This window comes from Vitis vinifera, chromosome 16 (assembly GCF_030704535.1).
Source record: "Vitis vinifera cultivar Pinot Noir 40024 chromosome 16, ASM3070453v1".
Taxonomy (NCBI): Eukaryota; Viridiplantae; Streptophyta; class Magnoliopsida; order Vitales; family Vitaceae; genus Vitis; species Vitis vinifera.
Window position 1 is genome coordinate 3,867,417 of NC_081820.1, and position 20,385 is coordinate 3,887,801.

The 20,385-nt window shown below is 32.2% G+C and overlaps 3 protein-coding genes across 5 annotated transcripts; 1 reads left to right on the forward strand and 2 right to left on the reverse strand.

The window, feature by feature from the left end:
• Positions 1 to 2,301: 2,301 nt before the first annotated feature.
• LOC100264859 (putative pectinesterase 63) lies at positions 2,302 to 4,347 on the reverse strand. The gene is made up of 4 exons (XM_010663917.3): positions 3,540 to 4,347; positions 3,237 to 3,443; positions 2,894 to 3,138; positions 2,302 to 2,482 (listed from the first exon to the last, which is right to left on the reverse strand). The coding sequence occupies exons 1-4, from the start codon at positions 4,038 to 4,040 to the stop codon at positions 2,314 to 2,316; spliced, it is 1,122 nt and encodes a 373-aa protein (XP_010662219.1). The 5' UTR covers positions 4,041 to 4,347; the 3' UTR covers positions 2,302 to 2,313.
• Positions 4,348 to 5,024: 677 nt separating this feature from the next.
• Positions 5,025 to 9,848, reverse strand: LOC100259674 (pentatricopeptide repeat-containing protein At5g14770, mitochondrial). Of its 3 annotated transcripts, none has more exons than XM_010663919.3 (4): positions 7,105 to 9,848; positions 6,576 to 6,844; positions 5,441 to 5,735; positions 5,025 to 5,205 (listed from the first exon to the last, which is right to left on the reverse strand). In XM_010663919.3, exon 1 carries the CDS (start codon positions 9,794 to 9,796, stop codon positions 7,244 to 7,246), a length of 2,553 nt encoding a protein of 850 aa, XP_010662221.1. In that variant the 5' UTR covers positions 9,797 to 9,848; the 3' UTR covers positions 5,025 to 5,205; positions 5,441 to 5,735; positions 6,576 to 6,844; positions 7,105 to 7,243. The 3 variants fall into 3 exon arrangements, with proteins under 3 accessions (XP_010662221.1, XP_010662220.1, XP_059589704.1); XM_010663918.3 differs by having other exon boundaries at positions 6,576 to 6,872; XM_059733721.1 differs by having other exon boundaries at positions 6,572 to 6,872.
• A 4,711-nt stretch (positions 9,849 to 14,559) lies between these two features.
• LOC100254560 (metacaspase-1-like) lies at positions 14,560 to 19,085 on the forward strand. The gene is given in 5 exon segments (NM_001303074.1): positions 14,560 to 15,005; positions 16,304 to 16,634; positions 17,248 to 17,368; positions 17,491 to 17,679; positions 19,016 to 19,085. Coding segments are annotated over 5 exon segments (1,080 nt in total). The 5' UTR covers positions 14,560 to 14,626; the 3' UTR covers positions 19,076 to 19,085.
• The last annotated feature ends 1,300 nt before the right edge of the window (positions 19,086 to 20,385 follow it).

Consider the following 20,385-nt stretch of genomic DNA (forward strand, 5'->3'; position numbering starts at 1 on the left):
TAGTCCTGGGTAAAGCAACGAGGGAATAGGAACTGCCATAAGAGTGGAGTGAGTGGCGCAAGGATAGAATCAAAGTGGGTGGTGTTCCCCTAGAAAGATGGGACTACCCCTGCCCATTACAGTAGAACGTGAGCAATAAGGGAAGCAGTTCCTGACATGGGAACACCCCCCTAGCAAAGCGGTATAGCAGTTAGAGGTGAGGTAAATAAAAGACACTAAAGAATGACAAAAATGTAGAGTCGCAGAACTATCCACATGTAAAATTACTCTGCAACACCCAATCATAAAAAAATAAATAAAAAACAAACAAACTAACCAACTAACTTAGGCATCGAAGAAAGTTGCCCAAAGCCATATTCGAGCGAACTTTCTTGCATGAACAAAGGAAAGTTGTCGATCAAAAGAAGCAGCACTCAAGAACCCAACAAAGATGTTCCTCAAAATACTCTAACTCAGGCTTTGCAAGAGCAGTTCATGATGAGGAAATCTAGTGAACTGACTTATTGCATCTATCTGATATAGGTAGTCCAGTCCAGATGATAGGGTGACAAAGGATCCAAACTCAGAGCTCTTTGGTGGACGAGATGAACCATTGGCATGAATAGAAACCTTTTCTCCACCAAGAACCTGCATCACCATGCTTTCAAGTTGTTTTGCAAGATCAACAGCTTCAACATTGTAGCTAGAGACCAACTTATTTAACCCAACATCAATAAGCATTCCAATGAGTTGGTGCTTATTCCAGTATAAATAGTCCATGTTGATTAATAATAATAGCAAGAAAAGGATCCTGAAACTATTTCTTGAGTATTTGTGTAGAAACATCAATACGCAAAAGCCAACATTTATAACCAAGATGAGATCGGCACCACCCAACTACAATTTCCAACCGTCTTGTCTACTTATTCTTCCACATGCTTGAACTAGAGCATTAATTGAGCAACATGCCAATGGGATTATCCTCCCCCCACTTGACCTCAAACTTACATTTAGAAGATTTGTTTTTAGGACTTCTCCTATGGTTGCCTTTTGAACTAGAGGCCCATTTTCCACATGGAAGCTTTTGTCTTGTGCTTCATTCCCAAATGAACAAGCCCTTATATCAAGCTTTCTCAGTTTTCGATAGTCGCTCAACACACACCACATTCCCCAATCACTACTATCAACAAAAGCCACTGAAAGAGTCTCCAGATTTTTGACATACTCAAATGTGAGGTCAATCAGTAGACCCGAGACTACAAATCTCTAAAGTTTAATGCAATTCTTTACCATTGTTGTTCAATCTGGGATTCAAGAAAGAATTATAGAGTTTGTTGGACTACGTTAGAAATACAAATCTCTAACGTGGCATTAGTACCCTTGACTATTTCTAATAATTATTAATAAAGAATTAAATTTTTTAAGAATATTATACTAATTAAAATAAATTTATTTTGTAAAATAAATCTTAATTCAATGGTTATATACATATTAGTGAATACATAAGACAAAATCATTCTAAGCATTGGATTTATTCTCGATGTACCCTTAGTTAACATAATATAAATTATCATCCACACTAATTATATCATCAATTTCCAACTTTATCTCTTATTTCCTTCATTTCCTCCCCTCCCTTTTTGTCTTCTTCCTCAAATTTTCCTTTTTCTTTTTCTTTTTAAAAATATTGAAAAGTAAAAAGAAAAAAAAAAAAAAAGTGGGGTGGCGCTCGACAACGTAGCAATCACTAATCATTGCTGCGCGGCTGGGCTACCACCGATGACCCTTTTTCTTGCCCTTTTTTTTATTTAAATGTTAAAAAAAAAAATGAGATTGGAGATGTTAGAAGACGAAGATGAAAGGAAAGAGAAAAAAAAAATGAAAAATGAAATAAAAAAGAAGAATTGGACTAAGGTGTAGGATGGATAGGTGTTTAAAGGATGAAGGAGAGGGTAAGTTGGTCATTTGATATATCAATTAAAAAAAGGAAAAAATGGGTGGATATGAAGCAAAATGAGAAATAAGAAAGTGTATGTTTCGAATTTAAGAAAAATATGAAAGAGTAGCATTTTGTTACCACCTAAGGCAATGAAATTGTAAAGTCCCTAGAGAAGTTTAGATCGGAGTTTTCCTATCTGTAACCTTGTTGGATTTTTTCCAAGAAATGGAGTGAAGGCATTAGCTTACTCTAAGATAGTGTAGATAAGAAAATGTAGATGCCTTTGTTTTGGTCTCTGCTTGTGTTATTATTGGAAAAAGTATATTTGTATATATTTATATAAAAATAATCGTAAAATAAGAATAATCATAAAATACCAATCTGTATAATGTGCTTCAATGGAGTGCTAGGTTTGGCGGAGGAAGCAACCATGATGAAGCCCTAATGTAGTTGAGGCTGATGTAGGGCTTGGCTCCATTGAAATCCAACTTCTTCGTGAATTTAGCTCGTCTCGACATGTTTGCTCCTGGTCCCAAGCAGTTGTATTCTCCAAAGAAAACCATTCTGTCAAGTCATCGTAGCTTTATCACTCATATGTATCAACATCATGAATGGGATGGGTTTGAAATTTAAATAAACAGTTTAAGATAAAGTTTGAGGTTTTTTTTTTTTTTAAACAGGGATGGGTTCAAGTATTGTCTTGTCACATTCCATCCCTATTATACCATTTAATACTTTTTAATAAAATAAATTATATAAATTATAATATTTTCATTATTTATAAAATATATTTATTTTAATATAATTTTAAATAATTTTTGAAAAAAATTAAAAAAATTTCAAATCTGAATAAACAGATTTTGAATTAACAGATGGGATGCACGAGTAGAACTCTTCCGAAATCCCAATGGTTTAAAGTAGGGAATAGTTTCTAAATAATGAAGTAAAACTGATTAGGAAAGAGTTTGAGCTTACGAGTCTCGATCAGGGTGGAGGTTATTGGACCAGCCAAGAGGGTTCACAACAGAGCTCATGTAGGTGTGGGAAAACACCACCTTGGGTCTATCCATCCATGCCCGCCCTAAGAATGTGGTGCTCCCAGTACCAGATATCGTGCAGTGAACGAATGAGTATCCTGTGTCCTCTGATTCCAAGTTCCTTGCGTGCGCGGTTATCACCGTAGGCATCGCCCCGTCTCCCATGGCATGTACCTCTGTGCTCTGACCCCCCATGAAAAGAAAAGAAATTATAAGCATTTCATATCTCAAACAGACTTTTGTTCTATAAAACATTTTTTCTGAAACCATGTGAAACCCACCAAAAAAATGGACTTGCCGCTCCCAAATATGAAGTCGACAGTGCCTTCAATGTAGCACTTCTTGAAAAAATGTCTGTTCCTATCATCACATAGGGTGTCCTGAAAACCGATCAGCTTGCTGTTATAAAACGCGGCCTTATCACCTGAAATCCTCAGCGCCACCGCCTGCGCCCCCTTCCGTTTCCCGTCCGGCTTCGGGGACGAGTTCTGAAATTGATTACAACACCATCATCATAAACTTCACCACACTACTATCTGTCATGACTCATGATCACCATACTAATAGATAATTAGGTCACTCACAATGACAATTATGTTCACCATCATGAAGTAATGAGATTCCACTATCAGGCTGGCGCTGTCCACCGTCCCGTACTTGGCCGCCGTCCCGTCGAATGACAGCATGGGCATGTGGTCGGGTGATCCGTAGAATGTGACGAAGGGCTTAGTCCTATCAATCTTGATTTTTTCTTCATATACTCCGCCTCCAATCCATATAATTACGCGCCCAGCGTTACCCTCCGGAACACTGTTGACGGCATCCGTCACCGTCTTGAAGTCTCCTCCGCCACTTTTACTCACCTTAATGATTTTTAAGTTGTCCTCCGCCTTCACCAGCTCTGGATCAAGCGTCGCCCTCCGGAGCTTATAGTTCTTGATGGTTCTGCCGAACCATGCAGTTAGTTGAGTTTTATCGTTCGGGATTTGTAAGTCATCGGCGAGTATAATTAGCGGGAGGAGGAGAAGGACGAGCGCAACCACGGCGGTGGCCGGAAAAGCGATTTGCGTTGTTCTGGTAGGCATTCCTTACTTCGATGGTGATGGTTACCATATTTTTTAGATGGTGCAATATATGTACAGTGGAGGTTACCATATTTTGATCTCAGCAAGTTTGATATTTTTAAAATTAGATCGTGATCGTTAAAAAGATAATAATTAAATTATTTTTTAGATATTTGACGGTTCGGATTTTAAGGCATGATGGATTCAACCCTTTGAAATTTTCTTGAGGTGAAGGGATAGAGTATTTTTTTTCTCTTAGCATGTGGAGAGTGGACCTGGCACCACAAATTTCTTCATCGTCTTGGAAAATTAATAGCTATTTAATTTCAATTTTGAATATTTTAAAAATAATTTCAATTTTCCTATAAATTAAAAAAATTAAAAAATAAATAAATAAATTCACATACTTATTTAATAATATTAAACCTTTTGATTTCAAATTTCGTTAATTAGCACTCTTATAAATTTATTTTATTTATCAAATTTATTTATGTTTTTAAATTTAAATAAAAATAGTTTAAATAGGAGTGTTTATGGATTTTCTAAAAACTAAATTTTATTTTTTAAAAAAAATTATTAATAAAATATATTTATAAAGATACTAAGTCACGAAATTTCAAAATGGATTTTTTTTTTCTTTTTTTCTCATTTTGTTAATGTTAATTGTTTGTAACGAACATAAAAAAAATATTAATTTATGTTAAATGGACCAATAAAAAGGAGATTAAAAAGTGATCTACAAGAATAAAAAAGAAGAGAAAATAACTCAATGAGTAATTTTAAAATGCATAAATTTCTAACTACTTTTAATTATATTTTATATTCTCCGGATTTTTCATAATAAAACCAAACATAGTAAATAAAATAAAATAAAAAACTATTTTTCTTAACATATTTTTTTCTTTCTTCAGCACTTTCCAATAACCAAACATAATTTTAATACTTTCTATCTTTTCCTCTTCTTTTTTTCCCTCCTTTCTTCTATGGCATCTAAATATAAAATCATTTTCTTTGACATATTTTTCCCTTTCCCTATTACTTTCTCACAACCAAACATGCCCTTAAGAGGTTCATGGTTTACAAACTTATATACGTATACCTTCTACAGTGAACCCCTTGATGCCACAATCAACTGAAATCGGTTCGTTGCAGGACAGTGTACCAGCATACGAGACCAGAATAAACGCTGCAAGCCATAAGAAATCAATCAATGATTGCAGAAGAACAAATAACAGTAAGGAAAGAATGAAGGAAATTTCACATGTTCTTGAGTTCTTTGTCTTTCAAGTTTTAAATGCTGCCTTTTTTTATCACTTCTAAATACTATTATTTTTCTTTTCTCTTTTCTTTTCCTTGTCCCTCAAATTCTCGGAAACCAAATGTACCCTTAAAGACAAGGAACTAGGGAAAAGAGTACTTACTTTCCTGAAACAGGTTTTTGTCGATAGCATTAAGCTTCTGGGGTAATATGCCATCCTATTTCACATCATCCATCCGGACAATCACCTTCATCTAGCCCAGACCTTTGTACAATCTGCTTCTTTTCAAATCTGGCATGTCTGTCCTTGCTTTCCACTTCTTTAAGATGGTTCATCAATTCATGAATGATCCTGTATTCATGGAGGAGCCAGCAATATTTGTTGGAACATGGTAGATGCCAGTCACCCATTTGAAGGCAGCATCAAGTCTCTGTAAGGCATTTCCTCAAGGGACCGCCTAGTTACACACACCAAAAAAGAAAGAGAAAATTAAACCGCCAAGTACATGTAAATTCATATCATTCACAATGTTTTTTTCCAAATCATAATATATTATAGGAAAAGACAACAACATTTCAACCATGCTCTCTATATATTTTGGTTTCTGGAAAACAGAAAATTAAATCGATAAAAAGAAAAAAGATTAGTTTAATTGGCCAAAAGTAAGGGTACAACTCGATTAGATTGGGTCTGGTTGGTGGTCGATTCAAGCTCACACCATATATCAATTTTTTTGTCGAAGCCCAACCCAACCTGAAGTTCAACTCAAACTGCCCAAACCAAGCCTATTTTTCAAAAATGAGCCCTGATCAGGTTAGTAAATATATGTTCGGGTTGGTTGGATTGAAAAGAATTACATAAACTTAACATCCATTTCAATAAATATTTAGTAATCAGCCTATATTTAATAAATAAAAAATTATTAACCACATTTGTTTAATAAGAAATCTAAGAACTCTACAAATCAGCATGCCAATATGCACATTTATAACATCCATTACTCAGTCAATCCCATGACTACAACCCTATGTTAGAATAAGTAAAATGAACCAAAAGCTCTAATAAAAATAAGTCCAACCCACAACCTAAGTCCAATCCAGATTTGTTTCAGTTGACATTTTTTTACCTAAGCCCAACCTAAATTGCAAATTAAGTTGTCTAAGCCCATAAAATTATCAGGTTGGGCAGGGTTGAACTGTCCAAGTTTTAGCCCTAGCCAGAAGAGTGCACTAGTACAAAACAAAATCAAAATGAAACCATTTACATAAGGAAAGAAAAATGAAATATGTTTACCCACATATGCAAAGCTCTTAAGCAGCTCTCAGGCCTCTTGAATGTCTATTTAAATCATTGCCTGTTTCTTCATAGCCTGGGGACTAAACCTCTCATTGTTGTCATCACTGTTAGGGTCCATGGGCTCATTGTACATGTTGAGCCTCAGGTTTCTAGCAATGGACTCACAACCATGTGCTCCTCTTCCTCTTCAACATCATGTCTTTTATGTCCAGGCTTGCCCTTTCTCTCCCTGCTTTCCCACAATACTCCAGCCAGAAGCTCTTGGACTGTCTGCCCAGTCAGAAAAAGAAATAACTTCCTGGAAAAGAAAATTGTGGTGTTTAGGGGGTGGAAACAACGTGGTTAAGATGGGACTAGACCATGAGGGTTTGAGCATCAGATGAGCTAATGCTAATGGTCATGCCCAATGCTCAACAAAGATATAAACTAATTTTAATCAGCTTCAAAATAGAAAATAGAAAATAAAAATAAAAATAGAAGGGATACTGAAAATGATAGCTGGAACTCAACAATGCATCAAGCATACATACCATACATGGAGCATTTAAGAGTATAATCTCCAATGAAGTATTTGGCGAGCTGCAGGCTACAATAAAGTAGAGCATTCCACCACAACAGAGGCTTGCTTTCCCATAGCACTAGTTTTTGTCCTTGCTTTTCACCCAACTATCATTTAACCTTTTTCTTGTACAGTTTGTTTAAAATCCTCTGAGCATCAGCCTTCTTTCCTGGTTTTGCAAGGGTAAAACTGATACAAGCAAGGGTATTTTCACATGGTATAAACCCTTTCTCATTCATCTCTTCAAATAATCTTTTTGCTTCAGCCTGGTATGATCGTTTTAATGACTTGTTCAGCTCTGGCTGCTTAGATAGTTTGTACCATCCACAGATTAGAATGTCATAAGTCGAAGAATTAGGTGGGATCCCTCTCACTTGCATCTCTTGCATGAGTTCTTTAGCCTGACTCATCTTTTTCCCTTTGGCAAAACAACTGATAAGCACATTATAGGTTCTAGTTTTGGGAACAAAGCCTTTGGTAATCATTTCACAGTAAAGTTTTACACATTCCTTCATATTTCCAATCTTACCATGGCCAGAAACTAAAATATCATAAGTAGTAGCATTAGGGACCAAGCCCCTTTCCTTCATTTGATTAACTAGTCCAGCCGCCTCTTTAATCAACCGAGCAGCTGAGAGGCCCCCTAAAAGGATATTGTATGTTTCAACATTTGGAGAAACTCCTTCAGTCAACATTTGAGAATGCACAGCAAAAGCTTTCTTCAAATGGCTGCTTATGCAATATCCATGTATAAGGGCATTATAAGTAATAATATCTGCTAAAATGCCTTTTCCCATCATATCTTTGAATACTAAAGTGGCTCTCCTGATCATTCCCAACCTACAAAAGGTACTAATAAGAGTGTTATAAGTTGACAGATCGAGTTTAACCCCCATCCCTACAAGTTGATCATGCATATGCAAAATCACATCAGCCCTTCTACTCTTTGAAGATGCATCAAGGACAGCTTTGTGAGTAGTTGGAGTAGGGTGAAACCCCATAACCAACATATCATTCAACAAATCCATTGTTTTCTCAATCTCGCCAGCTGCACAAAGCCTTTGCACCAGAATGTTACAAGTGATTGAATTGGGCTTCAACCCATAGCTCTTCATCTCATTCAAGAGTTTTAAAGCATTCCCTAAGTTTCCCTCTTTGCAGTATGCATTGATCATGGTGTTGAATGTAGCAGAGTCTGGAGCCAAACCCAACTGTCTCATTCCAGTATGAAATGATTCTGATTCATACTTTCCAAGCTTAAACAGACCATTTATTAAGACATTATAGGCAACAACATCAAAACCAGAACTTTTCTCTGTCATTTCTTGGGCAATGTTAAAAGCATCCGACTCTTTTCCCGCTTTGAAGAAGCCATCCATCATAGAAGTGTAGTTAACACGATCAGGTAGCAAGCCCCTTGACATCATATCCTTAAATAACTCATCAGCTTCCTCCATCCTTCCACTTCTCTTTAAGTTATTCACAAAAGAATCAATTACAAAATTGTTCTCCTCCAATCCTCTTGACTTCATTTCCTTAAATAGATCAAGGGCAATTCCTCGTTGATCTGCTTTGAAATATCCATCTATTAATGTACCATAAACAAAAACATTTGGCAAAATATTTCTCTGCACCATCTTTCTCATGACATCCATGGCTTCATTAAGCAGCCCCTTCTTGGTGTACCCATCAACTATAGAAGAATAAACAATGACATTCGGAAAAATGTGTTTCTCCTCCATTTCTTGCAACAGTAACTCCCCCTTATTCACATCTCCCAACTTGCAATGCCCATCAATCAAGGCAGAATATGTAACACAATTCGGAACTAGACTCTCCTCCAAAAGCACCTGAAACATATCCTCAGCATTATTGGCCATCCCAGCCTTAAAAAGCCCATCCATCAATGCAGTATACACAACCACATCAAACCCAATTCCCCGAACAACCATTCGACCTTGAAGCACAAATGCTTCGGCCACATTCCCCTCCTTAAAGAGCGAATCAATGAGAGTTGCGTATGAAAAACGATTCGGGACCACACCCACCTCTTCCATCTCCCTAAAAACCGATTTCGCCTCCTCGACCTTCCCACTCTTGCAAAGCCCGTTCATAATACAAGTATAAGTAACCACGTCAGGCACCAAACTTTTCACAGTCATTTCATCATACATATAGAGTGCATCTTCGAGACACTGACTCTTACAATAAGCATCAATCAATGTAGTGTAAGTAATAACGTTAGGTTCCAAATTCACCAACGAAATCTCACCCATGAGTTTCTTGGCAGTGAATAAATCGCCAATTTTGCAGAACCCGTTCATCAGAGTGTTGTATGTCACGATGTCTGGAGCTGGGCCCTCAGTCTTCATTCCCTCCAGAAGCTCCACCGCACGGCTTATCTCTCCATTTCTGCAATACCCATCAATCAAAACGTTGAAATGCTCAACACTGCGGCGAATCTCGGGGTGTTGGTATGTGTTCAAGTGTCTTGTCATCGTTGTGGGCAGGAATTGTTGGAGTATTGGTGATGGGAAGAGGAATTGGGGTGCTTGGGAGGTGGGAAAACGTCGGAAAGTGGAGAGACGGAGTTTTCTGAGGAGCTGGATCCATGGAAATGGTGATGATTGTTGTGTGATTTTCCTCAAGAAGAGAAAAAACATTATGTTTCAGAGCCGCATGTAGAAGGAAGCATCTATCGATATATTTGATTCACTTTGGACCTTTGTCATGTTGGGCCTTTTGGGGTTAGATTGAGCCCACAATGTATGAGGGTTTGATTTCTATTTCTGGGCTAGACTTATAATTAGTGCACGTTCGGAGCATTTTCCGAAACAGTTCTACGTTTAAAACAAAAGTCTTTTGAGAACTTAAAAAGGTTTTCAATTTATTTATTTTTATTTTTAAATATTTTTTTTAATTAATTTTGTATGTGATGCTTTATTTTCAATTATCCTTCGTATTTTTTCCTATTATTTCTTAAAATAACTTCAAAAAACAAATGAAAATAATTGAAACAACTTAAATATATTCTTAGAAAATACTTTATATTTTGCTTGAAATGTGTTTTCGAAAATAGTTTTTATTTTTAATATTTTATAAAACAAAAGTTTGCTTGGAACTTTAAATATTCTTAACCTACTAGATATGTTTGCATAAACCTTTTACTTGTACAACTTCATTTTTAACCATGGTTCATATTTGCATAATTAATTTTAAAAAAGTTAAGAGAAAATAAGTGAAAAAATTAAAAATAATTAAAAATTATTATCTAAAAAACCCTTGTTTTATGTTTCTCAAGAACAAAAAACCGTTTTTCATTTTCTAATTATTAAACATATTTTCTTTTTCTCTAAAAAAACATAAAACTATTTTAAAAACAGTTGTCTAATTGGACCTTATTTTTTATATTAAGAATTTTCTATTTTCTTGTAGCCAAACATTGTTGGGTGATTTTTTGTTCCAAAAAGCAATTTTTTAGGCTCTTAAACAAAATGTACATGCGTTGCGATATAATTAGCCATGTTTTTTCAACACATATAGATTTAGGACTTTATTCAAACCCTTATTTAGGCCGAGGTTGGATTTGGAATATATCCACCCTTTTTTTTCTTACAAAAAGTAAATTATAAATTTAAAATGATAAAAAGTACCATCTTCTTTAGCCTTTTAACCTAGCTTGTCAAACCCTAAGCCTATAATTTGAACAACAAATATTTTACCTTATAATTTATGTGATAATTAATAGCATAGATTTTCATTTTTCATTTTTTGTTTTGTTTTTTTTTAGTCAATGTGGATAAGATTGGAAAATGTAGGACAATTAATCATTTTTGAAAATAGTTTTAAAAAACAATTATTGAGAGCAGTTTTTTAAAATTATTTTCTAATATTTTGTATAACAAAAGTCTCTTTCAAAATGTGAAATATTTCTAACTTATTTCCTTTATTTTTAAATGTTAAAAAATAACTTTTATACGTAGTGTTTTATTTTTAATTATTCTTCATATTTATATAATTATTTTTTAAAACAATCCTAAAAATAATTAAAAACAACTTAAAATATATTTTTTGAAAATATCATACTTTTTATTTTTAAGAACAAAAAACTGATTTTTATTTTTTAATTCTCAAACATGTTTTCCTATTAACTATTTTCGAAAACAGTTTTCAAACGACACCATAGATTTTGATTTTAATAAAACTCCTTGCTGTCTTTTGTTTATTTGGTTGAGATCCACCAATAGTAACCTAGAGAGAGAGATTCATGGTAATTGGTATTCGAAATTGAGAGAGAGAGAGAGAGAGTAATAAAACTCCTTGGAGTCTTTCGTTTATTTGGTCAGAGATCCACAAATAGTAACCCAGAGAGAGAGAGAGAGAGAGAGAGAGATTCATGGCAATTAGTATTCGAAATTGATCTCAATCTATACGGCATTAGGGTCTTGGTGTTCTATACGTCATTAGGGTCTTAGTGTTGCATGGAGTAACGTGACTATGTGGTTATGATTCACGATTTTGATACGCTTTATAATAACAAACAGTGTTTGATGTTGAAATGAAAATGTTCTCAATGAAGAAAAATTTTAGGGTGTGAATGACATGGTGTAACTTGAGAACGTGGATATGGTTGATGATTTTGATATGTGCATGTTATAATAGTAGATAGTGTTTGATGTTGAAGGGAAAATGTTTTCAATGAAGAAAAAGGTTAGGTTGTGATGGTGTATTGAAAGGTGAAAGAAAATGACAGTTTTCATCATTTTATATATATAATTTATTTTTTATTTTTTGTAAAAGAAGAGGATGTGTTTTTGGAAGGGTTTTGTGTTTGAAAAAATTTTAAAATTGAAAAGATGTGAACTAAAAGCTAAGGTAAGCCCATTTGATAATTGTTTACGAAGACAATTATGAAAAATAGTTTTTTAAAACAGTTTTTATAAATTGTTCTCTAATTTAAACTAAAAGTTAAGATAGGCCCGTTGATAATTGTTCAAGAAAATAATTTTAAAAAATAGTTTTTTAAAACAATTTTTATAAGTTATTTGTTAATTTTTGTAGAACAAATATTTGTTTAAAAACCTAAAATATTTTTAACCTTTTTTAAATATATTTTAAAAATAATTTTTATAAGTAATGTTTTATTTTTAATTATTCTATATATTTGTATAATTATTTTTTAAAACAAGTGAAAATAATATAAAACAATTAAAAGATATTTTTTGAAAAAATTGTCAAATATGTTTCCTATATTTTTTATTAATAGAAAATTGTTCTAAAAAATGTTTCCAAACAAACCCCTCCATTTTTCAATTTTGCTTGGATTGGCTTAATAGATTAATTTGGTGGGTTATCTTAGGGGAATAGTTTTGACTGGTAGGTACAAGAATGGGGGATGAAAAAAAAAAAAACATTGAAAAAAAAAAAGGGTGGGGAGAAATTCAACAATGACTCATTCAAGATGTGATAAATGGATGGGAAAGAAAAATGACCAACTTAGCTAGCGGGTTATGCTATAGTACCAAATCGAAACTTATTAAAGAACATGATCGATTATACTATATTAATCTTATAATTATATACCTAATTCAATTCTATTACTTTATACTTTAATTTCATTTTTGCTTACCTTGAACTCATTTATTTGTACCTAATTTATTTATTCATATTTAGGGTCCAATGATTTAGAGGTCATCATACGCATTCAACAACTAAAAATGAGAGTTCGGTGTGTATTGATTCGTTACCTACCATTTTCCTAAAGGGCCATCACAAAATTTTATAAAATGCCGAATTAGTATCTCAATTCTCAATAAGCCAACATGAAACTATTTTTTTATAAGGGCATTTATGATAATTAAGGGTTTGTTTGGCCATACTTTTTGCAACTTGTTTCTAATAATTGTTTTTTATTCTTTAACTTAAAAACAATCTTTTAAAATAAGTTTAAAAAAATATAATCAAACAAGTCCATGTTTTCATTTTGTTTTTATAATGGGTGAAAACAACTTTTACTTAATTTCAAAAAAATGTTCTTTATTTCACTTTACTTTTAAAAGTTGTTCCAGGAGAACAACCAAACAATGTTAAAACTTTTTAAAAACAGATTTTTGTTTTTAAAAATAGAAAACTATTTTTAAATGACACGGACAGACAAACGACTCTAAGATTCTCTATATTATTTTTTAAAAATTAGAAAAAAAATTAAAGTTATTTTCTTTGGAAAAGAAGTTGTACTTAAAACAGCTTACCTAGTTTTTTATTTGATTTGGTTTGAATTACATTATAAAATGGAGAAATTTAATTTTTTTTTTCTTTTATATTATTTAGCTTACTATGAAAAGCTCAAGTGACACCAAAATTAATAAAAAGTATTTAAAAAAATTATATACATGAGAAAGGAGGATAATTAAAATTGGAGAAGAAGAATTTTATTAAAATTTAAATCCAATATTTATTTTTATTTTTTTATGTTTTCTTTCATCTTTTTCCCTTTATTTTCTCCTCCTATGTTTTTTTCTTAAACTATTCAAAATCTAAACCATTTGCTAAACCAATTTGCAAATATGTGTTTTAGAAAACATGAACATAATATTTAAAAATTAATAAAAAAAATCACATACTAATTTGCAACAAGTTTAGCCCATGATGTATTAAATCATTTTTAGCATCAACAAGTCATTCTTAGCAAAAGCTTTATTTTTGGTATATATAATACCAATTTTTTCATCCATGCCCTAATTTTTTTTCCCACCAAAATCTTCGTATTAATAAAAGCTAAATGAATTCAATATTATTTATATCTTTGTAATTTAGTTGATGTTCACTCATTCAATGATGTAGATATCATTGAGTCTAAAGGGACCCACGATTTTAAAACATTATCACTGAGTATATCTCTTTAATTTAATTGATCTGTACTTATTCACCCATTCAATGATATAGATATGATTTACTCTGAATTTAAATGAATAGTGACGATTTTAAAACATTATGTAAGGGTTATAATATATTTTATAACAACTCCTATCAAATCATGTAAATATTATTTATTTTGAATTAAAATTAATAAAAACCCATATTTATATAGTTTCAGAAACTTTTTCCGGTCCATCAAGATATCGTAATTTATCTCTGCATCTCTATCTTGGCCCAGTCTAAATTTTATTATCTATCTACTTCATCTCCCGTGTTTGTTACTTCCATGTCACTGAGATTGAAACTTGGTGGTGGGTGCCAAAGAAATATCCTAGACTTTTCCACAGTTGTAGAAAATTAAAACAAAGAACAAGAACTAGAAGAAGTCAGAAATGAAATATTAAAGAATCCGTAATCATAGAAATAAAATATATCATCAATCATCATCATCATCATCACCATAAACCTCATCTCATCTTCTAGTCAAAGCCTGTCTGCAACTTCTTTTACCTTAGATTTCAGCCTTTACATTAATTTGATAAGTGCTTCCAACTTTGCCTTTTTTATCTTCCCAAATGTCGATGCTGATCAACTGCCCAAACTGCCGCACTCAGCTGCAGCCTCCGCCGGCCGCCCGCTACATCCGGTGCACCATCTGTCTGGCCGTCACCCAAGTGGATCAAACTTACTTTTTCTCTCCACCTCAGCCGCCCTACTCCTCCGCTTACCACCACCAGTATCAAGTTCCGGTGCCTCCGGTACCGTCTCCGTACGGACAGATGCCAGCGGGGCAGCCGGTAGGGGTGCACGGCAAGAAGCGGGCTCTGGTCTGCGGCGTGTTGTACCGGAACACGGGACGTGAGCTGAAGGGGTCTGTAAATGACGCCATGTGTATGAAGTTTTTGCTGAGGAATCGGTTCAATTTTCCGGAGGCTTCCATTCTCATGCTGACTGGTAATTTCGTGCTTTTTGTTTTGATTTTGGATTACTTTGTTGATCTGTTTGGTTGTTCTGAAAATGTGGGAAAGGAGAGGAAATGACAGGAAAGGAAAGAGAGATTACTTTTGTGATTTGGTAGTTTTAATTGGCTTACAAGCGAAATTAGGGAAGGAAAGGAGAAGGAAAGACACGAGGTTGAATTTGGTGATCTTGAAAAGGGAGGAAGAGAGAGAAAATAAAAAAGAAAGTCATAATTTTAAGAAATATTTTATTTCAAGGCCCAAATAATCATCAAATTGTGAATTTAACCCTTTTCAGGTTTTTGATAATTTATTTTTGACATAAATACCCCTTATCATTTTAAGAATTTTCAATAGATTTTCAAAGAAATTTATTTTTACAAGAAAATAATAAGGGTATTTTTATCAAAATAAGACAAAAAAAATTATAAATGGTTAAATTTTAAATTTTGGGTTTTTTATTGACTATTTTAATCAAATAACCCCAATTCTAATATAGTTGACTTGGTTGTCGAAAAAGTTACTCAGAAGCAGAAAGAAAAAAGGGAAGAAAGTAATTGGATATTATTTTTAAAATATTTTGTGTAGAATAAAAAATAGTTTCTAAATTTAGAAAAATTATATCTAATTTTTTTTTTTATTGAATGCTGATTCATTGATCCAAGATGTATAAGGTTCAAGGAACCAAAAGAAAAAAAAGGAAAAATAAAAAAATTTAATTAAAATTAGTTGAAAATTTACGTATTTTTAATTAATTATTTTTTATATAAAAAGAGTTAAAATAAGTGAAATAACTTTAAAATATTATATAAAATAATTTATTTATCACAATCAAATAAGGGTTTTGTTGTGCCCTTAGATGATGACATTCTTTGGGCTTTTTTTTTTTTTCATTTTATCAAAGAACTAGTGATAAAGAGTAGAGTTAGGAGAGAATGTTATAAAATTGGCTTGAGAGTGGTTTTGGCTAAAAATAAAATAAATTTAGGGTTATTTGATTAAAAGGGTCTTTAAAAACCTAATTTTTGAAATTTAATATTTCATTCTTTTTTGCCCTTAGTTGGACAAAAATACCCTCATTATTTTCTTATAAAAATAATCATCTCTTTTAAAACCTACATATAAATACTTGAAATAACAAAGGGTATTAGTGTAAAAAATAGGTTACTTTTCAAGAAAAAATATGGGAAATATTAGATTGACAATTTGATAATTATTTCATTCATTTTAACTAAATATTTCAAAAAAATTATTTATAAGATTTTGAAAGTCAATTTCTAAGTCAATTTGCAGAAGAAGAAAATGATCCTGATAGGAAGCCAACTAGAGAGAACATGAGAAGGGCATTGTATTGGCTTGTACAAGGCTGTCAACCTGGAGACTCCCTAGTGTTCCATTTTTCTGGTCATGGTTCACAACTGAGAAACTACACTGGAGATGAGCTTGATGGATTTGATGAGACCCTTTGTCCCATGGACTATCAAACTCAGGGAATGATTTTGGATGATGAAATCAATGCAACAATTGTTAGGCCTCTTCCTCCTGGAGTCAAGCTTCATGCAATCGTTGATGCATGCCATAGTGGTACTGTGTTAGATCTACCATTCCTTTGTAGAATGAACAGGTTAGTCCATTGGTTTTCGTATTTTTCAAACTATATATTCGTATCTTGTTTGGAATAACTTCCTATTTTTTATTTTTAAAGGAGAATATCGATATTATGAAAGATTTATTAAACATGAAAAAACTCTTTACATAAGTCAAAATAGAGTTTCAAAATATCGACATGAGCTTATGGTTTCTCAAAAGTCAAACCAAACAAGACCTTCTTTGAGAATGTTATGTGATAAATCAAGAGTGTATAAAAAAATGAAAAACCATAGGCTTTGTCCATAGAAACTAAGATCTCGTTTGGAAACACTATTTATTTTTGTTTTAAAACATAAAATAGTAATAATTTGTATATAAAAAGTAGAAACTCTCATATAAAAAGTATATACTAATCTTTATGTCCTTAAAAATTACATTAAATTTTTTAAAAATTTCAGGTAATACAAATTAATTTCTTTAAATAGTAATGTAAACTTTTAAGAGTTTTTATATCTTATATATATATATACAAATTACTATTATTTTTTGTTTTAAAAAATAGAAAATAGAAATGCATCAAAATGGATACTATCATTTTTTCCTTGTCCATTCCACCTTGCTTATGGATATTTCCTTTATGGACATAGAAGCGGACACTATGTATGGGAAGACCATCGCCCTCGATCAGGTGTATGGAAAGGGACAAGTGGTGGGGAGGTCATTTCTTTTAGTGGTTGTGATGATCATCAAATCTCCATTGATACACGAGTAAGCAATATAAATTCTAATATTCTTATCTTAATTTCTTTTAATTCAACTTGACTATCAAAGATATTTCTCTAACTCACAATGAAAACCAAACTTTAAAGCTAATGCTTTGTGATATATAGGCTCTATCAAAGATCGCTTTGACAGGTGCAATGACCTTTTCTTTTATTCAAGCAATAGAGCATGGACATGCAACCACATATGGGACCATGTTAAATTCAATGCGGTCGACCATCTATAACAATGATCTTGGGGGTAATTATGTGACATATTTTCCTACCATGCATATGATCAATGATAGGTTAAAGCAGGTATGTTTTTCTTTATTAGCTACCATATATATATATTAAGCATACATTGAAAGTGACATGCAATATAATCATAGTCTTTCAACATGTGTTTTATCTAAAGGAGTTCAGTGCAACAATTATATGCAACAATGTATCCAACCTTAATAAAGGAAAGTGGGATGCAATTTTCTTTTTTTTTTTTCTTAGCCAAGAAGCCAAGTAATGATCCTAGTAGAATCAGCCACCCAAAGTGTTATATTTATCATCCACACAACTTGCCTAATTAGCATTTGTATAAAATTGCATATGAATGCAAATGTCATTTGGATGTCAAAATGTAAATTCATTATTTCTAACCATATATTGAATTACTCATATGACTACCACCAAGTATCACCACCCTTTAGGATTAGCTCAGTATTTAGTATAAATACATACACTAAGAATAGATAGATTAGGTCAACTAGTAGTAAGATATATAGAAGACTATTATCATGCTCTTATAAAGAACAAACCTTAGCCATCCCTTCTAGAAAGAAAGAAAATACCACCATTCTCTTATGCCAAGGTCCATGAAAAGAGAAATTGGTTAAAAAATCATTAGGTCTATGAGATTTACAACACCTATGGACTATCTTTATCGGATTGGATTCGATTTGGGAACATTTAGATCGCAAATATGAGTTTCAATCTCTATCATATTATAGTTTTTATTATCATATGTTTTCACTATGTTAGGTCTAAAGAGCCTTAGAAATAGTATGCATGTACCCTACAAGATATAAGGCCATGGAATGGAGTAATTCAGGCTTCCTAGCAATATCCATAAGTTTGCTCCTTCATGTGAATGATCAATCTAAGGATCTAGAAGGACTGTCTAACTTGATCAACCATATATGATCAACTAGTCTATCGATTTCTTTCTTATTTGTATCAAAGTGACAATGTTCTTTCCTTATGCTTAATTTAGTCATTTCTACATCTTTCCAAGCTTGACACTTTGATCTTGAGCCTTCTTTGTACTTTCTCAAGACCTTTAACCAATCATCTTATCTTTAAATTTCTGAGTACATTTTTTCCTTCTTTTTGAACTTGCATAATGTGTACTTACTTTTTCTTCTCTTTTTGTTGTATTCTTTACTAAGTAAATATGGTAGTACACAAGTTAGGACTTGGCACATATCTAAGTTCAAAGTTTATGATTATTACCTAAAGTATCTTAAAAAATTCATCTTTTATGCATTTAAAAATATTGTCTTGAGTGCTAATTAGAAGCTTAATCACTGATGTATAGTATTTTTCTCTAATTATGTTTCACATGCCTCATGTTTGAATTTTCCCCTATTGTTTGTTGCAGGAACCACAATTAACTTCCAACGTACCAATTGATGTGTATATGAAGCCTTTCTCCCTCTAATAGGTGGAACACAATTCTCCATCCATAACTTATGTCATTTTCCCTTTAAACGAGCACAATTCCCAAACATGTGGTTTGTAATTCATTTCTAGTGTTCATATTATTACATAATTATTGTGCACAACCATTTTCGTAATTTTTTCTAATGTAAACTATTGTTTTATTGTCTTTCCCATAAATAATCATGGGAGATAATTTACATGACTTTGGAATTCGATTTCTTGGAATTATTGCTTTATTGAGTTGTTTTCTCATGAATTGTATGATATCATAACATATTATATATCATGGCGCCAGAGCAATGATTTAGTTACTTTTCAACTTAGTTCTTATTTGACATAACTTTTTAGAACAATTAAAATCACTTTTGTATATGAAAAGAGTTCATTATGGTTGCTTAAACTACTTGATTTCTACATGGTAATAACCCTATAAGTCTTAGTTGACAAGAAAAGAAGAATGTTGTTATTTATCATGTAGAGTTTAAAGAGAAAATTTAAAGTTTTAAATTTAAAATTTTCTAGGTGTGGATGGTGATAGTTTAGTTTATAAGTTGCCTCTTCTTTTCCCATTAGCTTCTTAAGATTTAGATTTTTCAAGAATTACTAATGCTTAGACTTTTCTAGTTTACATTTATTTTTGTTGTTGTTGAAGAATCTCTTTATCATTTGCATAAGTAAGTGTATTTAGTTGATTGACATAATCGCTAATTTCCATATTTGTAAATATGATAGTATACTTGATATGTATCATTTGATACATCTTGATATAGAAAGATTTTGATATGAATCATGATTGTATCATAGAAAGGCAAGTGTATGCAATATAACACATGTATAATGGCAGTAGCATTAGTTGATACATGTCTCAATGTTTTTCTTATTTTCTATAAGAATCAAAGAAGAAAAATGACAAAGATGAATTTTGAAAGAGGAAAAAGAAGCGAGCGAAGATGAAGCTAAAATGAAAAAAAAAATGATAACTTACTTGGTATTTAGATACACTTCTTGTTTCTTGATTTTTAAATATAGAAAATTTTATATAAAATATGAGAACTATATATACATATATAAGATTAGAATTTAAACTTTATTTTTAAAAACTCAAAATTGTTTTCGAATCCACAACATTTGTATCTATTTTTCTAATAAAAATTCTATATTATATTAAAAAATTATTTAAAAAAGATCAAGAAATGTATCCAAATATCACCTTATTTAATTTAAAGTAAATGCTAACATTAAATAGGTTCAAAATAAATCCTATTAGGATTTTAATTATATCAATCTAAGGTGACCACTCTAGAATGA

Excerpts from the sequence above, each read along its gene's own strand:
- LOC100264859 (XM_010663917.3), bottom strand. The coding sequence starts at position 4,040 with ATGCCTACCAGAACAACGCAAATCGCTTTTCCGGCCACCGCCGTGGTT. Across the intron at positions 3,139-3,236 it reads GCGGCAAGTCCATTTTTTTG|AGCACAGAGGTACATGCCAT; the intron begins GTGGGTTTCACA and ends ATGGGGGGTCAG. Across the intron at positions 2,483-2,893 it reads CTCCACCCTGATCGAGACTC|AATGGTTTTCTTTGGAGAAT; the intron begins GTAAGCTCAAAC and ends ATGACTTGACAG.
- LOC100259674 (XM_010663919.3), bottom strand. The coding sequence starts at position 9,796 with ATGTTTTTTCTCTTCTTGAGGAAAATCACACAACAATCATCACCATTT.